The 22,129-nt window shown below is 48.0% G+C and overlaps 9 protein-coding genes and 1 non-coding gene across 10 annotated transcripts; 5 read left to right on the plus strand and 5 right to left on the minus strand.

Annotated features, from left to right (window-relative positions):
- Positions 1–256: 256 nt before the first annotated feature.
- Positions 257–1,084, plus strand: BKA55DRAFT_544139 (uncharacterized protein; the record flags this gene model as incomplete). Its single annotated transcript, XM_046190666.1, has 1 exon — positions 257–1,084. The coding sequence occupies one exon, from the start codon at positions 257–259 to the stop codon at positions 1,082–1,084; it is 828 nt and encodes a 275-aa protein (XP_046044717.1).
- Positions 1,085–2,134: 1,050 nt separating this feature from the next.
- On the plus strand, positions 2,135–5,232 carry BKA55DRAFT_597915 (POT family-domain-containing protein; the record flags this gene model as incomplete). Its single annotated transcript, XM_046196141.1, has 4 exons — positions 2,135–2,218; positions 3,369–3,685; positions 3,739–5,005; positions 5,056–5,232. The coding sequence occupies 4 exons, from the start codon at positions 2,135–2,137 to the stop codon at positions 5,230–5,232; spliced, it is 1,845 nt and encodes a 614-aa protein (XP_046044718.1).
- A 976-nt stretch (positions 5,233–6,208) lies between these two features.
- On the plus strand, positions 6,209–7,646 carry BKA55DRAFT_544141 (O-methyltransferase-domain-containing protein; the record flags this gene model as incomplete). Its single annotated transcript, XM_046190667.1, has 3 exons — positions 6,209–6,451; positions 6,511–7,080; positions 7,131–7,646. 3 exons carry the CDS (start codon positions 6,209–6,211, stop codon positions 7,644–7,646), a joined length of 1,329 nt encoding a protein of 442 aa, XP_046044719.1.
- Positions 7,647–7,928: 282 nt separating this feature from the next.
- On the minus strand, positions 7,929–8,019 carry BKA55DRAFT_t277. The gene has a single exon. It is a non-coding gene; the product is annotated as a tRNA-Phe (tRNA).
- A 380-nt stretch (positions 8,020–8,399) lies between these two features.
- Positions 8,400–10,206, minus strand: BKA55DRAFT_544142 (general substrate transporter; the record flags this gene model as incomplete). The annotated part of the gene is made up of 5 exons (XM_046190668.1): positions 8,400–8,980; positions 9,035–9,341; positions 9,398–9,646; positions 9,699–9,956; positions 10,012–10,206. 5 exons carry the CDS (start codon positions 10,204–10,206, stop codon positions 8,400–8,402), a joined length of 1,590 nt encoding a protein of 529 aa, XP_046044720.1.
- A 587-nt stretch (positions 10,207–10,793) lies between these two features.
- On the minus strand, positions 10,794–11,408 carry BKA55DRAFT_679692 (uncharacterized protein; the record flags this gene model as incomplete). The annotated part of the gene is made up of 1 exon (XM_046198181.1): positions 10,794–11,408. The coding sequence occupies one exon, from the start codon at positions 11,406–11,408 to the stop codon at positions 11,034–11,036; it is 375 nt and encodes a 124-aa protein (XP_046044721.1). The 3' UTR covers positions 10,794–11,033.
- Positions 11,409–12,161: 753 nt separating this feature from the next.
- On the plus strand, positions 12,162–13,591 carry BKA55DRAFT_579713 (uncharacterized protein). Its single transcript, XM_046193897.1, has one exon. The coding sequence runs from the start codon at positions 12,280–12,282 to the stop codon at positions 13,543–13,545; it is 1,266 nt and encodes a 421-aa protein (XP_046044722.1). The 5' UTR covers positions 12,162–12,279; the 3' UTR covers positions 13,546–13,591.
- Positions 13,592–14,425: 834 nt separating this feature from the next.
- Positions 14,426–15,568, minus strand: BKA55DRAFT_579714 (uncharacterized protein). Its single transcript, XM_046193898.1, has one exon. The coding sequence runs from the start codon at positions 15,401–15,403 to the stop codon at positions 14,654–14,656; it is 750 nt and encodes a 249-aa protein (XP_046044723.1). The 5' UTR covers positions 15,404–15,568; the 3' UTR covers positions 14,426–14,653.
- A 1,405-nt stretch (positions 15,569–16,973) lies between these two features.
- BKA55DRAFT_579715 (uncharacterized protein) lies at positions 16,974–18,239 on the minus strand. Its single transcript, XM_046193899.1, has one exon. The coding sequence runs from the start codon at positions 18,086–18,088 to the stop codon at positions 17,081–17,083; it is 1,008 nt and encodes a 335-aa protein (XP_046044724.1). The 5' UTR covers positions 18,089–18,239; the 3' UTR covers positions 16,974–17,080.
- A 1,630-nt stretch (positions 18,240–19,869) lies between these two features.
- BKA55DRAFT_679696 (uncharacterized protein) lies at positions 19,870–21,822 on the plus strand. Its single transcript, XM_046198182.1, has 3 exons — positions 19,870–20,268; positions 20,328–21,308; positions 21,368–21,822. The coding sequence occupies exons 1-3, from the start codon at positions 19,989–19,991 to the stop codon at positions 21,754–21,756; spliced, it is 1,650 nt and encodes a 549-aa protein (XP_046044725.1). The 5' UTR covers positions 19,870–19,988; the 3' UTR covers positions 21,757–21,822.
- The last annotated feature ends 307 nt before the right edge of the window (positions 21,823–22,129 follow it).

Consider the following 22,129-nt stretch of genomic DNA (forward strand, 5'->3'; position numbering starts at 1 on the left):
GCAGCTGTCCATCTGACCAGTCCTCATGTTCAGCGGTCCCTTGAATGTTCTCCCTCCCAAACCTCAATGCTGGTGTCTGAACACTCATAGTCTTTAACGTGTATATAATAACCCAACAGCATTTTTTTATCTAGTAATCATGACAATATCTCCGCCTGAAACGCACGATACTTATCCCCCTCATTCCCCATTCACTTACCTACCGCTTTACCCAGAGCCAACTTATCGTCACAACCCGTTTCAAAATGCCAACAAAATGTCTCTTGAAGCACAAGAATATGCAAAAGCTTCATCTTCGATTGAGAACAACAGCTCCTTTCCACACTTTCAGAAACTGCACTCGGAGATCCAAAATCTCATCTGGGAATGGACTCTCCCCTACTCCAGAGTGCACTACGTCGAATCCATAGAGTTCATCCCTGCACTTGTCAATCCCCAAGGCCGATATCTTAATATCAAGTGTCCTCCTGTACCGATTGCATTTTCCGTGTCTAGGAAATCGCGCTATGTTGCGAGCTTGCACATGACAAGATTCTCTTTGAACACAGCGTTCAATCTTGATAGGCATGGCATCATACCATATGGCTACTGCGGCCCTTATGATACCCTCTACATCGAGAAGATGTTCCAAAGCCAGCAGAAGTGGAAGCTGGGAAACAATCCGTTTTTTACCATGGCATATGGTCTTCAAATAAATGGCATGATGCAGGCTCCGCTTATAGAGTTTCCAGCTTATCGAGATTTATTTGCCGGCTTCACGCCCAGCCAGAATATTACACTAGTCAAAATTGAGGAGATTGAAGGCTTTGATGACCACCGGTATTGCAGTAGAGTCTTACCAGCCGATACCCATTGCAGCTTTGGAATTGGCTTCGATGAAACATACCAAGCTGTAGCATTTGAGAGAGATCTGGAAGCATGGAGAGAAGAGCAGGCTGTCAAGGCCATGAGAAAAGGCAAGACTATGCCAGAGATAAAGATTGCTGAAATGGCCCTTGCGTGCGAGTGTGCTGATGTGAAGGAAAAGATGGAGGAGAAGGTCAGTGAGTTGAACAGGGCGGCGATGTCCGAGACACTGGAGTAAGATCGCCTGGGATATATGATGGAGCGGAATGAGGTGCCAGGAACAATTGGGGGCACGCTATGAGGCTTGAAATGGTTTGAATTTCTGCTGGGATCCTAGGGATGAGTATGTGAACTAGCAGATAGGCAATAGTAATGCCAGAGTTTATCAAGACTGAACATGGATTATTAACATAACATTCATAATACAGCATTGCTCTGCGTTATTATTAATGATAATAGTACAAAATCGCCAATACTACATTAATTAAGACCGAGAGCTGAAACATATCACGCGCCGTTGGTCGTGATCTGCAGTGATAGTTGATTATGGGACCTAGACATGATGACCTGAAAACCCAATACCTTATTACTCTGAGATTTAGCGCTCCGGAAATCAGAATACCCCATGCTGAGAGTCTAATTTCTTGCTTTCGTGAGCGATTTCCAAAACACAAACTCATTTACATTGAGGCACTGATCGAACATGACGATATCAGAAGCTTGATAACAATAGGGTCTCTACTTCCTCAGCACCTGTTGATTCGCGTTCTCTGGTACGTGACAGTTCGCAACAGGATTCACTGGAACAGCAGTAAAGAGTAGGGAGTCAGCTCTGTATTGCCAGTCACCGTGATTCAAGAAGAGTAATCCCTATAAAAGGCTCCTCGACTTGGGCATGTGTTCTTCCATTCTACCAAATCACATGAACAGAAAACTTTCCAAGCTTTCAACATTACACAATCCAATCAACGACTTTAAATTCACGCAAATATCTAGCAACATGCCTGCTCAACCCAGACCTCCTCATCCTTGCCCCAAGCCTAATCCTCCTCCTCCAAAACCCTCCAAAACCCTCCAAAACCAGATCGTTTGGTTGCTTGGAAAATGACAAGAGTCTCTAGTCGAAGAATCTGCATTGTATGGGGAGAATGCACTCAAGGCGGTTGAATTGTATGCCCATGGGGGACGGGGATCTGAACAACGTATGGGCCTTGCTAGCTGAGAGCTTAGGTCTAAAATGAACTCCGACAACAATGAATTCTTTTTGCACAAAAGTCTTTTCGGTGACATGCCTGTGTGTTACTATATCTTGGCTGTCTTCAAGGCTCAAGTTGAACGTGAATTGTCGGCGGTTGCTGAACACCAGGTTGCAGTGATTGGTCACATGGCTGGAAGGGAAGCTCAACCTCGCTAACTCCGGGCCTGTAATAGTCACTAGTATATAGTCTGCTGCCAAATAGAGATAAGTCCTCTGTACTGGGCTTTTTATAAATGAATATCCTTTACTGGGTACTCTGCTACTCCTAGTCTCATTATTCGGCGTATTCAGGTGGAACCTACAGCGCTGTGGCCCACTATAACTACATGATACTTCCAGGGGCAAACAAGCCATTCCAGCTTAGAGGCATTGCATGCTTTCAAGAGAACCTTTCCAAACTCCAAGTATTTTTCCGTCAAGAAAGCACAGAATCTCCTCTCAATGGGAGGCATATTCGGTTCTCATGTAAATTTTATATCCATGCGAAACTTATCATAGTTGTCGCGTGGTAGTCTAAGATGCCGTCCTAGCCGTGCGCCGGTGACACAATATCTCGCGAAAGTGGTGTTTGACGCACAGAACACACTGATATGGTAGGAAAACCGGCGCTCCTTGCTCTCGCTATAGCAAAACAGCAAAGATTTGCGAACGACAGAGCTAAAATAAAGTTAAATCTACTCCACTGCAACGATCGCTATCGTCGATGCTTAGATGCAGGCTCTCTACCTGGCCAATACACGAATCATAACGTTGTTTGCTCCATTCTTCTTGAACTTTTTCGCACCTTATTCGGAAGCCCCGAGCCATTCTTGACTTGTATCACAAATTACCTGGTAGTTTAGCGATTGACAGTTTGCGCATTAATAACTCATTACCCACATCCCGGGCAGTAACGTGGGATCGGGGCGGCCCGACTCCGACGTCGTGGCCAACAATGTTGGCTACTCCTTACCAAATTTGTAGTTCAAACCAACAGATTCCTGTACATGTCGAATGGTCAGTTGCAACATGGATAGCCCACAAGAGATCCTCTTTTTATGTAATGTGTCAATGATGTGAAGATTGAGACGATGGCGACATCACTGAAGGGGCGAAACAGGGCGTTGCAAACCCCATCATAAACAAGATATCTAGCCCATACGTTACAGCGTCCCATCCATTTGCCAAGATCCCAAATCCAAGGTAGCATATTGCTTTCGTAGGATCAGCATCAGCTACAATATGGGTGAGTAGAATTAGTCCAAGTCGAAGCACGACTAATGAGTTCTTGTCAGCATCTTCAGTTGAGGCTCCGCAAGACAAAAGCCTGGCAATCGACCCCGAGGCCAATGCTTTGTCGGTATCGGATAGCACCTCGGATCGATTACCCCCGACCACCGAGGAGAAACAGAAGCTACGAAAGATAGCAGGACGTATTCCATGGGTTTCATATCTTCTGTGCATCGTCGAGCTTGCAGAACGAGCCTCATTCTATGGTTGCAAGACAGTCTTCAACAATTTCCTCCAGTTTCCGTTACCAAAGGGAGGTAATGGCGCTGGAGCTGTTGCTAAGAATGACCCCAATGGCCATGCTGGTGCTTTGTAAGTTGCTTCGACATGTAACTGAGCTATTGACTAACCAAGCTCAATGACAGAAACCGAGGCCTCCAGTTTGCCTCAGCCATGGTTCTCCTGTTCAACTTCCTGGCCTATGTCATCCCGATCTTTGGTGCATGGCTCGGCGACACCAAGACAGGCCGTTTCAGGGCAATCATGTATGGAGTCATCATTGGTGGCGTGGCACACGTTATCATGGTTGGGGGTGCAGCTCCCGCTGTGCTCAAAGCCGGCAACGGACTTGCGCCGTTCATGGTTAGCTTCTTTCTCCTCGCCATCGGAGCGGGCCTTTTCAAACCCAATGTTGTTCCTCTCATCGTTGACCAATACACCGACCAGACAGAATATGTCAAGACACTCAAGTCTGGTGAAAGGGTCATTGTTGATCCCGAGACAACGATTCAGAGGATCATGTTGATCTTCTACATGTGCATCAATGTTGGTGCTTTCTTCATGATTGCTACAACCTACATTGAGAAGTACGTCGGCTTTTGGCTCGCCTTTCTCCTCCCAGGCATCATTTACATCCTCTTGCCAGTGCTGCTCATGTGGCGATACAAAACTCTCAAGCGCGCACCGCCTCAAGGATCTGATCTCAACAACTTTTTCAAGATTGTTTGGTTGGCTATCAAGGAGAACAAGGGCAAAGTCTGGGCCAAGAACTTCTTTGAGTCAGTCAAGCCGTCGGTTCTCGCCACCAAGGGGAAGACAGTTTCTTGGGATAGTCAGGCAGTCGAGCATACTCGCAGAACTCTCTCCGCGTGCCAGATCTTTCTCTACCAACCATTATTCTACCTCAATAACGGCGGTGTTGGTACGGTATTGTCTAACCAAGGAGCGTCAATGACCACCAAAGGCGCACCGAATGATCTGATTCACAACTTCAATCCGCTTACTCTAATGGTCTTCGCGCCTATCATGTCCTTTGTTCTCTACCCTCTCTTGAACAGATATCACATCAAGTTCGGCCCCATCAGTCGCATGACTGTTGGTTATAGCTCCGCCATCATCGGAAGTATCGTCGGTGCGGTTATCCAGTGGAGGGTCTATAAAACCTCACCTTGCGGATATCACGCTTCAACCTGTGATAGTGTATCCCCTGTTTCCATCTGGTGGCAGCTACCTACTGTTATGCTGGGTGCTATCGGTGAACTCTTCACTGCCGTTACTGCATACGAGATGGCATATGCTAGGGCGCCTGAAGGTATGAAGTCTACTGTCGTCGCGATCAACTTGGCTATGCAGGCTCTATCTTCTGCATTGGCTCAGATCTTGATTCCTTCTATCAAAGATCCCAATCTTATTGTAAGTATCACTGTACCAATCCTGGTCTCTCTCTAACGTACTCTTCACAGTGGGCCTGGGCCGCTCCTGGCATTGCTCTCTTCGTCCAGACAATCATCTTCTGGGTACGACATCACCATGTTAACGATGAGAAGTTTCTGATTCGCGAGACGTTCGAGGAAGATTATCCGTCCTTAACGGAAAAGAAACAGGGTACTTCAAAGGATCAGAGTGCTGGTGGTGTCTAAGTTCGCTTCAAATATCTTTACTCCGTGATACCAGGTGTATTGTTCTTAAATTTGAAGAAGCTGTCTATGGAATAGCTTAAAGCGATCTTATACATAATCATATTGTCCCATCACGCATCCATCTCTCACCGTCTCAGATTCCCCTGTGACTGTTCCGTTAAAAGCTGACCGCGGCCTAAGGCCGGGTCTCCTCAAGTCGAATGTATGTCGTTATACGGTTGCGGTGAGACCGATTTCCTGCTTCATTGATAAGGTAAGCGGGGATTATGTCTTGAAAGGGCCTCACCCTCACCATCATCAGCTACGGAGACTCGTAGAGAGCGATACCCCAGCTGCATGCGTACTCATCTTCGATATCAGACATCCCAGATCGCTTACAACTGAGTCAGAATCATCTTTTGAGCGACCCATACGAGTATGCAAGCATCTCACTCCATTAACGTTCACGATACCCTCGGAAGACCACTCAATGCTATCGCAGCAGCTTGTTAGTACTTCCGCTTGACATTCAGCTTTTCAGGTGGTTTCTATTGCATCCGTATAGAGTTAGAGATGAGGCTTCATCATGCGCTGAAGTTTGGTGACCACCAGTGTCTCCAGTTTAAGCAAGTACCGTCGGACATTGGATGTCTTTTGGTGCATCATACCCCTGCAAGCTGAACCCGCTGCAACCCTTCGTGTATCAGTAAGACACCATTAGTGCTGATAGCTCTGAGGGCGACAAGACAGCTTGCAACTAGCGTCAGCACTTAGCGGCCTAGGGCCAAACGAAGTCATCAGCCGGCTCAACAGGTACCGCCAACCGCAACGCTCATGAGATAGACCCTCGCAGGGAGATGATGTCCGCAGGACTATCGCATACGATATTTGCAACAAGCTTGCATATTTAAAGAGGGACTATCCCCGCTGAAAGAAAGGTTATAGTACACTCGGCAACGGACTTACAATCTGCACACATTATCTCATTAGGAACAACATGACAGCCACAGCACCATCACTGACTAGCCTCGCCGAGGCTGCATCACGAGCAGCAACAGCTTTGACAGCCAAACTTGAGAAAGACGGGCATCCTTCTCCATCATTTGAACAAGGCGGCCTTGCCGACTACCCAAAGGATCCCGAAATCATTGGCCTTCGTATGCAGTTGCTTGATGCCACCACTGACCTCTACCGTCTTGCTCTTGGGCCAACTGATTCGTCGTTTATGGGCCCTCTTCTTGTTCGTGAAACCATTCATGCGCAAACTTTGAAACCACACGATTGATACTTGACATATAGGCATTTCACGATGCATCCATCACCAACATCTTAAACCAGTTCAACTTTTGGAATGCCGTACCACTCGATGGGTCTGCAAGCTATGCTGAAATCGCTGCCCAAGTCAGCCTTCCAGAAAGCATCGTACGCCGCGTCCTCAAGTATGCTACCTCAATGCGTATCTTCGCCAGTGCCAACGAGAAGCCCGATAGCGTTTGTCATACCTCGATATCTGTTCTCCCTGCCAGAAACCAGCTGTATCAGACTTGGCTTCGACATCTGTTAGAGGAGGCCGGTCCTGGTTCGCTTCACGTTGCAGAGTCGCTCAGAAAGTTCAGCAGCGGTAAAGGGGAGCCCAGCCAGGAACCAAGTGAGAGCGGTTTTGCTTTGGCTAACATTGACAAATTGGACAAACCCCAGACGTTCTGGGACTATCTCAACCGCGAAGTCGAAGGCAAGCCGAAAGGTTGGCGTAGTGCAAAGTTCGCCGAGTGCATGCAAGTAGCAGCATCAGCCTCTGTCATCAAGACTGATGACTTGTTGAAGTCGGCTTATGATTGGAACAAGCTTGGTGAAGCTACCGTGGTTGATGTAAGTGACTGAAACGGCAACACTGGTTCAAGTATACTGATATCCCTCAGATTGGTGGTTCTAGTGGTCATGATTCTACCACCATTGCTCGTGCATTTCTTAACTTGAAATTCGTTGTCCAAGATCTTCCTCAACTCCAAGTCTCCTTCGATGAGCAAGTACCTGCGGAGATCAAGTCTCGAGTCAAGTTTGAGCCGCATGATTTCTTGCAGCCCCAAAACACCAAAGGGGATGTTTATATGCTTAAGATGGTTCTCCATGACTGGCCTGACAAGTATGCTGCAAACATCCTCAGGCATCTGGTACCACATCTTGAGTCTGGTTCACGAATTCTTCTTGTTGAGGCCGTGGCTCCTCCGGACACAGCCGCACTTCCGTTCGTAACACTGAGCCATATGCTGAATGCTGGGGACATGCACATGTTGCAGTTCTTCAACTCTCAGGAGCGCAACTTGCAGGACTGGACGAATCTGCTTGCCAAAGTAGATGAGCGTTTGACCCTCACATATGTATCTGAAGTCCCTGGATCTGTACACCAGTTCCTGGAAGTTGGGCTTCGCACCTAAAGAGCAATAGGTACATACTTCCTAGCATAGTATCAATTATAGAGACCGAATGAATAAATAGAGAGGTATTCAAGGCCCTGTTAGTAGTAGATGGGTTCAGAATCGTTGTTTGAGTCCAAGAGTCCCTGACATTTCAGGTATTCTCTAAATAAAGAAGAATGCCGACTGGTCGCCAGCAGAATGGAGACCAGCCTGCCTTGACAAGCATAACGAAACAATTATAGGTTTTTTTGGTCAAGACGCAAAAAGAAACTATTCCCTTTCTGGGAATCAATTAGTCGATGCGGTTTGTGTGGATCGAACACACGACCTTCAGATATCGGTGATGAAGTTTGGCTTCAGTCTGACGCTCTCCCAACTGAGCTAAACCCGCCCTTTTCGATTATGTCATCTCAAATGGAATGTGAGCATATGATGGCAGAACTTTACAAGGAAGTACCAGTTGTCGGCCACTGGAGGTTTTGGACTTTCCCTGTGGGTCATATGGCACGGAGATCACAGTCCACAGGGGTTCTGACAAGAGATTATTACTCTCACGTGGAAGGCTGCTCTAAGTGTAGACCAGAAAGCGTTGGGGGAGCGTAACATGATGCAGAGCATGTGGCTAGGTACGATCGTTTCGTAGATCAAATGTATTGTGGCTAATATACAACGTCCATGATATGGCTGCTTTCAATTTGAGCTATTAATGTACATACGCTTTCCAACCAATACGCTGCATAACATCGTAAACTATGGATCTTATTTCTGTCCTTACTCGTTGTCTCTGACATCGATGACAGTTGACTTGAACTTCCTCGCAGGAATCTTGCGCTTGAACAAGATATCAGTCTCACGGTATGAGCGATCCTTGAGCTCAGGAAGGAAGAAGTAGGCCGAGACGAAGCAAACAACTGCGGTGCCTCCCCAGACATAGCCGCACTTTCCACCAAGATTCCATCCAGTAGGGTTCAAGAGACGTGAAGCCAGGTAGATCATAGGGATCTCAGCGACGTAGTAGGCAGCACGACCAACACCGGTGCTCAGAGCACGAAGTCGGACAGACGAGGTCTCGGCGATGATTGTGTATGAGATAGGTCCCAAACTGCCGGCGTAGACGAAGGAGATCAATATGCCAAGGACAGCCTGTGTGTAGTTGGTGGCGGTGCTTTGGTGGATTGTGGCAACGATACCGAGGATGAACAAGAAGGTGACGTTGACGATTGTTCCCCAGAGGTAAATGGTACGGCGGCCGAAAGAACTGGTGATGGGGAGAGATATGATGTTGGCAATAAACTGGAGGCATGAGTTGATGAGGTTAAGCTGGAACGCACGCTCGGTTGAAACCCCAGCTCCTGGACTTGAAGTTAGTAAAGCAATTTTCAGGGACAGTCATGGGTGACACTTACGTTCAAAGAAGAAAGTGGCTTGGTTGGCAATCAAGTTACCAGCAAAGTTCTGCGACGCGTAGATCAAGCAAGTGATGATTGTTCGTCTCAAGTCAGTACCCTTGACGAGGTCGATCAGAGAAGGGTTGCCGCCCTCCTGCTCCTCAATCTCGACAGTACGCTCCATCATGGCAAGCTTCTGGTGAGCTACTTCCTTATCGCTACTGCCGAGGCGCTGAATGGAGCGCAGTGCTTCCTCTTTACGACCCTTACGAATAAGCCACCATGGAGATTCGGGGGAGAGGAACACGAGGATCAAAAGAGGGGTCTGTAGGCAAGATGTTAGAACTTAGGGATAACTGGTGAAGTCTGAGAATCACTTACTGGGAAAATCCATTGCAAGGCCAGGGGTACACGCCAAGCCCACTGATCATTTCTCTTGTTGTAGGCATAAGTAGCACCGGCGACGATGATAGAGCCGATAGACCAACTCATCTGCAGGGTCGCCGTACAAGCACCACGAAGGGCAAGGGGCACGATCTCGGAAGCATAGGCAGGGGAGTTTGCAATGAAGAAACCCCATGGTACACCTTCCAGAGCTTGTCCAACAACAAGGAGCTCCAAAGAGTTGGCCTGCAAATTTGGTCAGACGCCTGCTTGGCGTTGGGGTAGGTTGACGGCTTACAAAAAATGAGATGAAGATCGTAGCATTCATGAGCATCAGAGCAAAGATTGTTGTCCATCGGTAACCAAACTTGTTGGTGATAGGTCCGGCAAGGAAGACACCCACAAAGGCACCACATTGCCCTGCTTGGAAGAGAGCGCTCTGCCATCTTGTTGGGATGGTCCAACCTGAACCCTCGACGTGGACTCCGTAGTGTTTCTGGAAGGCGGGAAGAGCGACAAAGTTTCCGTTCAGGAACATATCGAACGATTCCATGACCTAAGACCAATATTAGTAGCCATCCAGAATATTGAGCCTCATGAGATCGACTCACAATGGTGAAGCACATGATGAATGCCCAGAAGCAAGCCCAAGGATGGGCCTTCGCGGCAGCCCAAACACCCTGCTCATGTTCACGTTGTTCAGCATCGAAAGCATCATGCATAAGATCAGCGTTCTTCAAGACTTCCTTATGGTCGAAGTCGGTATGACCGAGCTCCTCCTTTGGCTTGAGAACTGGTTCGGACATGTTGATAGCTGTCCTGCAATTGCATCTGCCAAGATAGTGATCGAAAGCCAAGAAATCTGGCGACGGTTAAGGTAATTATACTTGGTCTTTTAGCACGACTCTCCGCATTCTGGGCCAAACCTAGTCTCAGGGAGATACGTGGAGTTGTGGAGTTCTCCGTAAGATACTGTCGTTACTATTCTTCGAACGTTATAGGTGCGCGTAACGTCGACTCGGCAATACGGCAACGGGCAAGTTCCGTCACCAGCTATTCACGAGCCGGGCTGGTCCCCGTATCGGCTAGTGTACGGGTCTTGCGGCTCTAATCGACCAACGAATTGTTTCACTAGAGATTGGGGATTATTTCTTCACCGGCTTCGAAGCGTGTGACATTCGTGACGGGCCGAATGCAACGAGAAACCATGCCGTTGATGGCTAGTCTCCGCATGGGAAGAGCTTGCGGGGAGAAGGTTGGAGAAGGCCTTATCCCCATGGGCATTGGGGTAATTCTCCACTATCCTGCGCAACGTAGCATCTGGCCTCGGTTTTTATGGTGTCACTCTGGTCCGAGATAATGTGTTGGTAATTTTCCTTGGATGGGTTTGGGCCTCTGGAGTCTCCACGGACCCCGTGGGGGAAGAAGGTATTGGAGAATTGAGGGGCATGCTCTGTGCGGGGTGGATTGAGGTAAATTTCTACAGCATGATCATCATCAGGATTGGGGCGCGTCTCGGGCTTCTCTCCAGATCAGCCTGAGAGTTCTCCGAGGGATATGTCATGAATATTTCCTGACTAGCATGAACCTTGTTATTACATCAGAGCCCCAGCGATGAGGTCAGAGATAACATTTACTGGCCCTTGATCTCTTTCTTCCGAATCTTGACATCCCCCTTTATCCCTTTCACCAATCCCTTGACTTCCGATTTGAGCGCTTTCTTATCTTCCTTGGAGATTTTCCCGGTCTTTTTAGCCGTGTATAATTCTTGAAGAAAGCTGATTATGATTGTGGCTGCGGCTTGAACCGCGCATTTGGCACATTGATCGCCGCGCGTTAGGCTGTCAATGGCGTCGGTGAGACCTTGAAGTTCGGCTTTGGGGCGGTTTTGGAGAAGTTTGTCGAGATGAGGGGTCTCAGACTGTCCGTGGACTTGGCAGTCGTTGGAGCTTATCGATACGGATGGTGTCGGTGTCTTGGTCTCCAACTGAATAGGTGTTGAAGTCATTGTGAAGATCGGGCAGTTTATAATTCAGTACTAAATAATATAAACAGAATAGTAGTGCTTTAGAAACTTCAAGGTAATTTATACCTTGATCTTGTATGCTTAACACATGGACTGTTGTAGTGTTTGTCGGGATTTTACAGTGGCAATAGCGGAGCAAGCCTGCCCGTCCACTACCGAAACCACCGATCGCCGAGCGGAGATTTTACAGACCGGCCGGGGCTCACAGCGGCTGTAGGGTAGCAGACGTTGAGATGACAACTCGAAGGTGCAAATAGCTCCCAGTTTTTGTTTAAGAGTATATGTACATATTTGAGCTGCTACCTTGCAAGGCTTGAGAAAAATGAGCTCGTCTCTGGTCTAAAACTTATGTATTTCATGTTGCTGTGCGAAAAACCCGCTCCTCTTGCAAAGCAGTTCATTCATGTCGAGCACGACAGTGAGGGTCCAAAGACACGAACGCCATAGCAACAATGCGTCTCAATCAATGGATCTCAGCCCCTATTCTCTGCTAATTACATGCTTACAGGACTATTTGTGCTCTGCGAATTCACTACGAGACAAGTACCATGATTTCCACCATCGAGATGACCTTGTCTGAGGTTCAATCTCTATGACGCAGTGACTCTGTCCTAACCAACAGCATCGTCGCTACGCTAGATTGTAGCGCTTACCATTGTAAAAATGGACTATTAATATAGTCCGTTGTCCGCTATCTGAATTTCCATTGTCCGGAATTTGTTGCAACTTAGAAATCGGAAATAGTATTAAAGATGGAAATAAGTGCCAAGAAAATGTGGACGTAGAGTGTATTCTTCATTGTAGAGTCAAGTAAACCATCCGACGATTCCGCGTTTTCAGCCGCTCCAACCAAATGTCAGGCCTAAGAGTCCTCGTGTCAGGAGCCTCAATCGCAGGACCTGCGACAGCGTATTGGCTCGCCAAGGCTGGTGCAAAGGTCACAGTGATTGAACGCTTTCCAGCTCTGCGTACGGGTGGACAAGCTGTCGACATTCGTACCGCTGGTGTTTCTGTTATGCGAAAGATGGCGGGTTTGGAAGCCGCTGTGCGAACCAAGTCGACGCAAGAAGAAGGGATCAGCTTCGTTCGCGAAGATGGTACACCTTACGGAGTTATTAGACCAACTGGGAATCCTGACCAACAGTCGCTTGTCTCAGAATATGAGATCTTACGCGGAGATTTATCCGGGATCTTATTCGATATGACAAAAGACAACAAGAACATCAACTACGTCTTTGATGAGCAGATAGCGTCGATGCAGCAAAGTGAAAAGATTACCAGTCCTATCAAAGTCACCTTTACAAATGGTACGGAAGCTTCGGAGTACGACTTGGTGGTCGCTTGCGATGGCGCGATGTCAAGGACGCGTGCTCTGGGACTAGGATGTAATGTTGGTGATCACATCGTCTCAACCAACTGTTGGTCAGCCTACTTCTCAATATCCCAGGATGTTCTCAATGGAAGCAAAATTGGACAGGGATTTAACGCAGTGAGAGGTCGAAATATCAGTATTGGATCGGATCCCGCAGGCTTCAGTCGCGTCTTGCTCATGTGCATGAACCCGAGGGATAAGCCAGAGAGCGCGGTCGCGTTTCGGGAAGCTTCAGCAAAAGGGAACGACGCGCTCAAGAAGTACATTGTGCAACACTACAGTGATGTCGGATGGAAGAGTGACATTGCAATGAAAGAAATGATGAATTCGGAGGATTTTTATGCGAGTGAAATTGTACAGGTCAAAGCACAAACATTGTCCAAGGGACGATTTGTTTTGGTTGGTGATGCAGGATACGCAGCTGGTCTCACTGGCGGTGGAACGAGCCTTGCTCTTGCAGGCGCCTACATCCTAGCAGGAGAGCTGAGTAAACACAAGGGAGATATCACAGCTGGTCTTCAAGGCTACGAGCAACAGATCAGGCCTTTGATCAACAAAATGCAGGTAATTCCTCCACTCATCACAACAATTCTGGCGCCGCAGACGGCTTGGGGAATTTGGCTGCGCAACAATATTTTCGCGTTTGTTGCATGGACGGGTCTCGTTGAGCTTGCTCAGCGGTACATTGGCGGTGGCTTTGGCGATGCGAAAGCATTTCCAATCCCGGAGTACGATTGGGAGAAATGAGACGTGAATTCAATTCAGTTTCGCCGTTCTAGAGATAACTGAGAGATTCCGCTTTGAGGTATTGACCACTTCGTTCATGTGACTGACCGTCTTGGCGCAACGCATCTCATATCTGGTTGACAGTAATCGGAGATACATTGCACCGACAGACAAGACCGATACAGCGGGTGCGCTTTGCATAAGCCGACGAAGATCGATAAGCTCTTGTTCATAATGGACGAGCAGCGGTGAAAAAGCGGGTTCTCGCATAATGAATTGTGCCAGATAAGGCTGTGCTGAATCATGCATTGCTTGCACAAACACCAGCCCCTCTAATTCCCAAGTGCAAGTCCAGCACATGTGCACTGGCGCTCTAACAGATTCAGGAGTTGTACGGAGAGCCATAGAGTCACAGTACGACATTCCTGTCTTTGCAGGGGGGCACGCGCTCAAGCCCCTCCGCGTGTCGCGTGCTCGACGCGTCTGCACTAACAATGTCTATTCGCGTTCCCAGCCTTGTACCCCTGGTCTGTTTGTGCAACTCTGTCTCTGGGCTGCCCAGGCAGTGAGTGACTTGCAACCAGGGTGCAAGCGCCATGACTCCACCAGTGAATTTCCCAAAGGCAAGGCCAATCGCTGACCATTCGCCTTTCTGTGATTTCGCGTTCCAGGTCCGCGGTTTGGCGTGGAGATATGGAGAGATGGTGTGAAGTCGAATGACCCAACACGCAAAAGTTCAGGCCGCGAAGCTTTGAATGGATCTAAACTGTGTTTAATGACGTCAGATTATCTCTGAAGTCTGCTTTGGCATCACTCGAACCGGACATTTCTGTCGACGCCTACGAACTCACGAGGCAGAGCTGGATTGACATGTCACAACAAGAGCGCATCGGGCGGAGTTGTGCTGGCAAACAACTTTATGATTCTTTGTCTAAGATGTACTCTAGCTCTTTGCATCAAAGGACATCAATATTAACTAAGGGAAGGTTGTAGCACCAATGTGCCATGCCAGTTCATGGAAATACGGGAGGCCTCCCCAATAGACTCAATAATTCGTAATCCAATTAACAGTAAGAAAATTTTGCTTGATGTGTTGTATTTTTCCTTTGACCATAGGTTTTCGACATGCTTAAGCAGTATCAGCGTCGTAGTTCTCGTCATCAAAAGAGGGATCGTCAGAGTTGAGAGGAGCGTCGGCATCAGCAGCGCCAGTGCCCGCAGCGACAGCAGTAGTCGAAGAGGAAACGGCCGAAGAAGTAGCTGCTGATCCAGTAGCAGTGGTAGTAGCTGCGCTGGTCGGGATGCTGGTAGGAATACTGGTAGGCACAGCGGTGGCGGTTCCAGTGGCCCTGGCGGAAGCCAAGCATGCAGTTCGGTCAGAAGCGCAAGATGTCTGAGTGGATCCAGACTTTCTGCGGCAGACGTAGTAGGCGTAGTTGCATCTTCGGATGCTCTGCTCGTTTCTCCACCACTGAGCAATACCAGAAACAGAGGGTCGAGAAAAGGTGTGAGTAGGAGGACCACCGGCGCTTGAAACAGTTGAGGTGGCTGTCTGGGCTGATGTGGCAGAACCGGTAGTAGAAGATCCACCCTTGATGCATGCTGCGTAGTTGGAAGCGCAGGATGATTGGTTGGATGAGTTGGTGATCAAGCAGTTGTTGTAAGTGCTGATGCACTTGTTGGCGCTGGAGTCTCTGAAGAACCAGGTTGGTAGGAAGGGCAGAGAAGACATGGCTCCTCGGCCGGGAGCAGCAGTTGTTGAAGAGGCAGCGGCAGCAGTGGTGGTACTGCTGGGCTTTCTACCGCCGGGTCCGTTTTGAGGATGGGCTGCGACAGAGACTGCAAGGGCAGCGGTGATGAGCTGAAGAGTGACCTTCATGTTGTAGTAAGTGTTGTTTACTTTGTAAGTGTATAAGTTGAGTTGTTCAAGGAATGGTTGGAAGACAAAGATTGTTGGTCCAGATAAATGCCAAAGAGCTTTTGAGTGTGAGTGAGTGACTGAGGGAGATGTGTTGTAGCGGAACTGAAGGGGAGTTATATACTGCCGTCTTCATACCTCACATTCATGACCATCAATCTTTGCCTTCGAGTCCAGACTTGACGATACTTGACGTAGCATCAATCTTTCCACGTTCAGGCACCACACTGTGGCTTGCTATCATTCCCGTCTGCAGCCACGCCGCCACTGGCCCTGAACCTTATCGACGAATATGCAAGGTCCAGATGTCATAAATTTAGAGTTTCGGGTGATTAGCACTCTATATACTTTGATGGTTCCTGAATCGATAACCGATCAACGTAATTAAACTCGGGGCGGAATTCCTTAGTGCCTTTTCAGGGACAAGTTCACTTAGTCCCTTTCGCTTTCCGGACCTGTTTCTCAAATACTGGACCCTCGATCTCAGGACCCCTCATTCCATAGCTGGGGCAAGCAGGATCTCGATTGGGTTTTGAGTAGAATCATCGACGATGGATTGGAGATCTCTATTGGTATTGCCTAGTTGGATGGCGGATTACACTCAACTACATCACATCATGTTCCATCAAGTTCCCGAAATTCCCGGATTTCAGCTTCATTGACTTCATTCTTTGCCACCGATGTATTTGTCGATGGCACATTTATGTCATTTGCAGATCTTGTGCCCCCATCGTCCCACGCCACTACAGATGCTTGCTCTGGATGGCTTCCTCCGCAAGAGACCAAATGCTCACAGATACAACCCCCACCAGGTCCAAGTGTCGGCCCAGCCCGATTGGGCCAGTCGGGAATATGGAATAGCCGAGACATGTCGACAGCATCTAGGCCAGACTAGACTCAATCTATTCCCGCCTCAATTCCCTTTCCGTCTTCGGGCTCTTGCGAGCTGGTGCCGAAAACGGGTTAGAAGCAACTGCTATCACCCAATCCCCAAGCTTTGCAGTTATCGCTGCCAACAGTTGACAGGACGCCTCTTCAAGGTGTCCTGCCACTTCCATACTATGCGGGAGTGTCTCGGGTAGGTTGCTTCACTTGATCTTGGTCTTCTTCCTCGACTTAACAAGCTTTAAAATAGATGTGCTGTGTAGCTTGCATGGTGAATTTTGTAATGTGATGCGGTCTACTGCATCAGATTAATGTTTGCTGTTTGATCATGGCAATCACGGAGGAAAAGATGGGACCGCGGGATCTGTGATTACCATTTCGTGATTAAGATTCCTTGTTCGCATGATTCTCGTGTACATGGAGTTCCGTGTCGTATAGACCACAGCTTGGTTATTTTATGCCCAGGCCGAACGTCTCAACAGCACCCTAACTTGACAATGCCCTGAAAGAGAGCAGGCGTTGAGATTCTCGAGGAGAGTTGTTGCATTCAGTACACTTTGGTCCCATTCCTTGGAGACTTATAGACACTTCCTCAACACGTGGCGCAGTGGAATATCGCAAGTTCAGTAAACTTGGGTTTAGTACCGTCTTATTGAACTGGCTACCTTGTACGACTCTCTAGACCTAGTGTTTGAGTTCGATAACCCTATGAAATGTCTTCCACTATATTTGGATCATTACTCATGTGCCCTACTACTCTTGCTCTAACCTGAGTCTCCTGGAATGCAGAAACTCATAGTCTGGCATGGCGTCTCTCACCCATCGCTCAAGCTTTTGCGCCCCTTCTTCGCCAAACTCAGCCTTCCACTTGACTACCTCCTGATCAATAACAATCTTCCCAGCGACTTTACTCCGGTCAATAGTCGTGCTAGTGTTGATGGAGCTAAGCATTCTCTGCTCCACATGGCTCAGCTTGTTCAGCTCTTCCTCCCCCGCCTTGTCCCACGAGTAGCGAACTTTACTTTCATCAAGACCAGTGAGCTGTGCATACTTGCCTACCAGTTGAGGACATGTCATGACATCGTCGGCGTCAATGACGATAGGCCAGATGCTGTCGTTCGCAAAGTGCTCAGAGAAGAAGTTGTACAATGTTCTGTGCCACTTCATAGTGACTTCTGCTGCCATGGGTTCCTTTCTTGGGCGCTTGAAACCCTCCCATTCCATTTTGCCGAGACATGTGCGGTACAAGGAGGGTATCATCAGAGCGGGGTGGCGGATGAGAAAAGTTGGGTTCCATGTCTTGAGAAACTCATCCGGAAACAGTGTGAGATTGAGTGGTGACCGAGTTGGTTGAGTGATGCCCATCATGGGAAGTGGTACCGCCTCTTTCTGAGATCCCTTAGAGCCATTGACGTAACTGTCCTCGCAACGAGGATGGTTCAACATGATAGAGTGTTCCTTCACATAAATAATCTGACCTTCCTTCTCGGCCGCGGCGATATAATCCTGGAATCTTTCAGAGCATTCCTGAATTACCCTGTTCACTGTCGCACTCTCCTCCTCCGTCCATGTGTCCATAGGCTTCTCAGCTACCAAGAAGTGCTTGGGCAAAGATGGAAGGAAGAAGTATCCTCCGTGGTTGGCAGGACGTACATTCTGCTCGCCGAGGTTGAGCATCTTGACCAATAGGTTGGAGGCAGTGCGAGGAGATGTCAGAAGCCAGTATCGAGGGCGTTGAGGAGAGTTTGCGCCTTTGGCCATCTTGAATGGTGTTGCTCGGGGAATAGGTAAAGTGCAAAATTAAAGTCGAGGAGCTGAAGGCTTAGGAGACAAGAAGTATTTGATGCTGATATAACAATATGAGAACTTGAGCGAAAGAATCAAACTGAGTCTATGGAACGATCAACGAAGTACTTATAGTATGTTGAACTGGCAGGTCGCCTATTTCCTGATGTCACAGACACATACAAGGGGGTTTTCGGTTGTCGGTCGCTTGGCTCGTCGCTCCGGGCCGTCGCTATGCATACGAGGTGGTGTTAAGTGGGTTCCAACTTGAAACCGGCATTGGTTGATCACTTGAGACATTCATGCGAGACGCTTCTACGGCAATTCCAAAATGTCCGATCCGAATGTGTCAGCGGAGGATTTGTTTCCTTGTTAAGATCTTCATCAAAGCCTAGTAGAAAGAGAAGATACGCGAAACTCAGTCGTTTGTGTTCCGTTACACGACCAACAACGGGCCAGCCAAGGTCACTGGTTTCCTACATCATGCTGTCCTACACACTGGATCGTCAGGGGCTAGGCAAAGTACAAGACAATCCTGTTGTACTCCAAATGTCAGCCACAGCGAAATTGTTTGCCATGAATATTCGGAACTTTGAAGTGCGAACCTCTAGGCAGTTATGTAATGATCGACAGTGTTATGCAGATACGGTTAAGGATGACTCCACTTTGCCAGCAACCCTCGAGTCAAGCAGACCGTATCGCGTGGCATTATAAACAGCGACTTCCGAAAAATGATTCATAAATCCAGGGAAGATTGCCGGCCGAGTGCCGCACCGCCCTTATCATATTTGACCTCGCGATATCACGGCCTTTTCCAAAGACCGAGGACTGAAAGAAGTCCGAGTTCGATGATTTTATCACATCATGCGCGACCAAAAAGCTCTCCTGTTGTCCGACTATGCATATCTTGTGTTGTTTACGCAAGGATTCGACAGCTCGGGAGCCTGAGTCTATTTTCGCGCCAATCGAATACCGACTTCACATGAGAGAAGAGGTATCGTTATTATCTCTGACGTAGCCGTGCCTGTTTAGGTTGTGACTACAGCCCAGATGATTAATGATAGGATTTTCCTCTCAATATCATATCGTCGTCACGAGATCAATCGACCCTAGAACACCTGAAGCTCGACTGTAACAAGGACTGCAACAACTATTATAGCAACCGAATTTTCTGGTAGAAGATACTAACCATATCGTGATATTCTGCACATGTCCTTGAAGAGTCGATGTTGTCGTAGTCTCTGAGCTTTACTAAGAAAGTAGAAGAGAAGAACGCAACACACACTATTGTGATCTTAAAACATATAGATATCACGTTGAAGAGATAGGCGTGTCCATCAAAAGGCAATCTCACATGCATAGCCACCCACTACTGTGGCTATAAGATCATTCAAATGGCGACTATAGCTAATGCAAGTCAGTCCATACCCGTACTTCCAATGAAACGAATCTCATAACTCTGAAGTTCACACTACGGCAGAAATATCTATAAAGCCAAAAGCGAAAGCAGACCGGTCAGATCTATACACATTGCCCGCAATTTCACCTGGACGTTTGAGGCTCTTGTTGAAAGCGCAAACCGCACTTTTTGCGTTTTATCCTTGGAAGAAGCTATATGGATATTACCATGTCCCTTGTGGAACCAGTAACACATCCCGATCTTACATTGGTCAATTATCAGATAGCGTAGCTAGATGCGGTTCATAGCTTCATAGCATACTAATTCGATACACCTCAATCTCACGTCAGCTGTTCCTGCTCCGCCACTTGCGCGAATAGTTTTTATTTCATTGCGTACCATTTTTAAGCTGTTTATTTCCCCTCATCAACTTTCCTTAGCACACAATCGACCCTTCCAAAGACGTCGAAACTCACAATGACTTCACCAACTTATGACTACATAGTTGTTGGAGGTGGCCTTGCAGGCTGCGTCCTCTCCAGCCGCATTCGACAATACGACGATGCCGCCAAGATACTCCTCATTGAAGCTGGAAAAGAAACCCGGGGGCGTCCGGATGTACATAACATGCAAGTATTGAATTTGGGCAGTGAATTGGACTGGCAGTATCAGTCAGAACCCGTTGAAGCACTTATGGGTCGACGAATCACTCTCAACGCCGGAAGGGGCTTGGGCGGCAGTTCAGCTATCAACTCGGGTGAGTGAATGAGCCTCAAATAGCAAATGAGTTCGTTGAGTAACGGTTTTACTGTGTAGGTGGCTGGACTCGTGGTGCTGCGGCAGACTATGACGAGTGGGCATCTCTGGTTGGAGACGAGCGCTACAGCTACAAGGGCCAACTACCATGGTTCAAGAAATCAGAGCTCTGGTTCGATGACAAGAACCCAGAACAGCATGGGCAAGATGGACCAATCCGTGTCACTTGCGCCAAGGCATCCAATCGCGTGTTCCCGCTTGCTGGGCAAGCCGCTGCTGGATGGGAAGAGCTTGGTGTTTCAACCCTACCAGACGGTGACCAGAATACCGGAAACAACCTTGGGCGTGCTTACATATGCGAAGCAAGATCTGAGGGCAAACGCGAGTGGTCTGCCAATCAATACTCACTGGATGGAGTTGAAGTTCGTCTCGAGACCTTCGTGAACCGAGTCATCGTTCAGAAGATTGATGGGAATCTCAAAGTCACTGGTGTTGAGCTGGCTGACTGTAACGTTGTCAAAGGCCAGAACATCATAGTCTCCGCTGGTGCATTCCGCTCTCCTCAGATCCTTCAGCTCTCTGGCATTGGCTCAAGTAGCCATCTTCAAGAGTTTGGCATTGAGCCACTTGTCGACCTTCCAGAAGTAGGCAAGAACTTATCCGATCATATGATTTTCTTCCAGCATTGGCGGCTACGTGATCCTTCTGCTGGATATACTATTGGGTCCGCCAATCCTCTTTTTCAACAACCCCAATACTCGCAAGGTGTACCTTTTGACTGGATCGTCAACACCAATGTCCCCAAAGAGGGACTTGTTAAAGCTATTGAGAAAGATGAAGGGGTAAAGCCGAATGAGTCCAATCATGTTCTTCTCGCGAAAGAACGTACATTTATTGAAAACATCGTCATGTTTGCGAAGCTTCCATTTCCCGGTGTCCCCATGGATGCAGAGCATATCACTAGCGCGTTGGTGAGCTTTTTGCCTACCTCGACCGGCTCTGTGTCATTGGGGTCTGGGAAGCCTGACGACCACCCAAAGGGTAAGTATTTGTCTCGATCCAGTAAGATATTCGATGTTCATATCACTGACTGTAAGCAGTCAATCTCAATTATCTCTCCACCGAGGTAGACAAGTACGTCTTTCGTGAAGCTTTGCGCCAGTTGACAAGATTCATGCTGGGGTCCAAATTTGGTGAACAGATTATCGGAGAATCTATTCCCGAAGGGCTTCCCGTGGAAGCTCTTGCACTGGATGATAGTGATGAAAAGTTGGATCAGAGAATAGCTATGACTGGCGGCACGTCGTGGCATCCTTCAGGTACTTGCTCTATGGGTAAAGTGGTTGACACAGAGTTTCGCGTTAAAGGTGTTCAAGGGCTCCGGGTCGTTGATGCATCAGTCATCCCTGTGCCGTTGAGTGCACATGTTCAAGCTCCTCTTTATGCGCTTTCAGAGCAAGCGGCAGCTATCATTGCTGGGAAGGTTTAGACTAGGTTGCAATTAGTAGACTTTACAGACATCTATGATTGAAGAAGACTGAAGTCATCGAAAGAGTAGTGCTTTGACAACCGTCAGGTCCTTGCAGACTTAGAGAAATGTGATCGACTCCATATCATGATCTATCCAAGGCCCATCGCAAGCCCTGGTTGGCAAAAACATCACTCTCTGCTATTGCCGGCTAAAGTGAATGCCTGTATCGTAATTGTTTTGGCAAGGCATGAAGCGAATTGGTGGAAACTTAACACCCCGCAATAGCAGCATCTTTAGGCAAACTTGAGGTCTTTTGGTGTTTCTCAATTGGGAAGTTCTCAGTGTCACTCACCAAGAACGCTGGGGATGCTCGGGGTAATGAAGCCCGACG

This window comes from Fusarium redolens (assembly GCF_020744475.1).
Source record: "Fusarium redolens strain MPI-CAGE-AT-0023 chromosome Unknown BKA55scaffold_17, whole genome shotgun sequence".
In the NCBI taxonomy this organism is placed as follows: domain Eukaryota; kingdom Fungi; phylum Ascomycota; class Sordariomycetes; order Hypocreales; family Nectriaceae; genus Fusarium; species Fusarium redolens.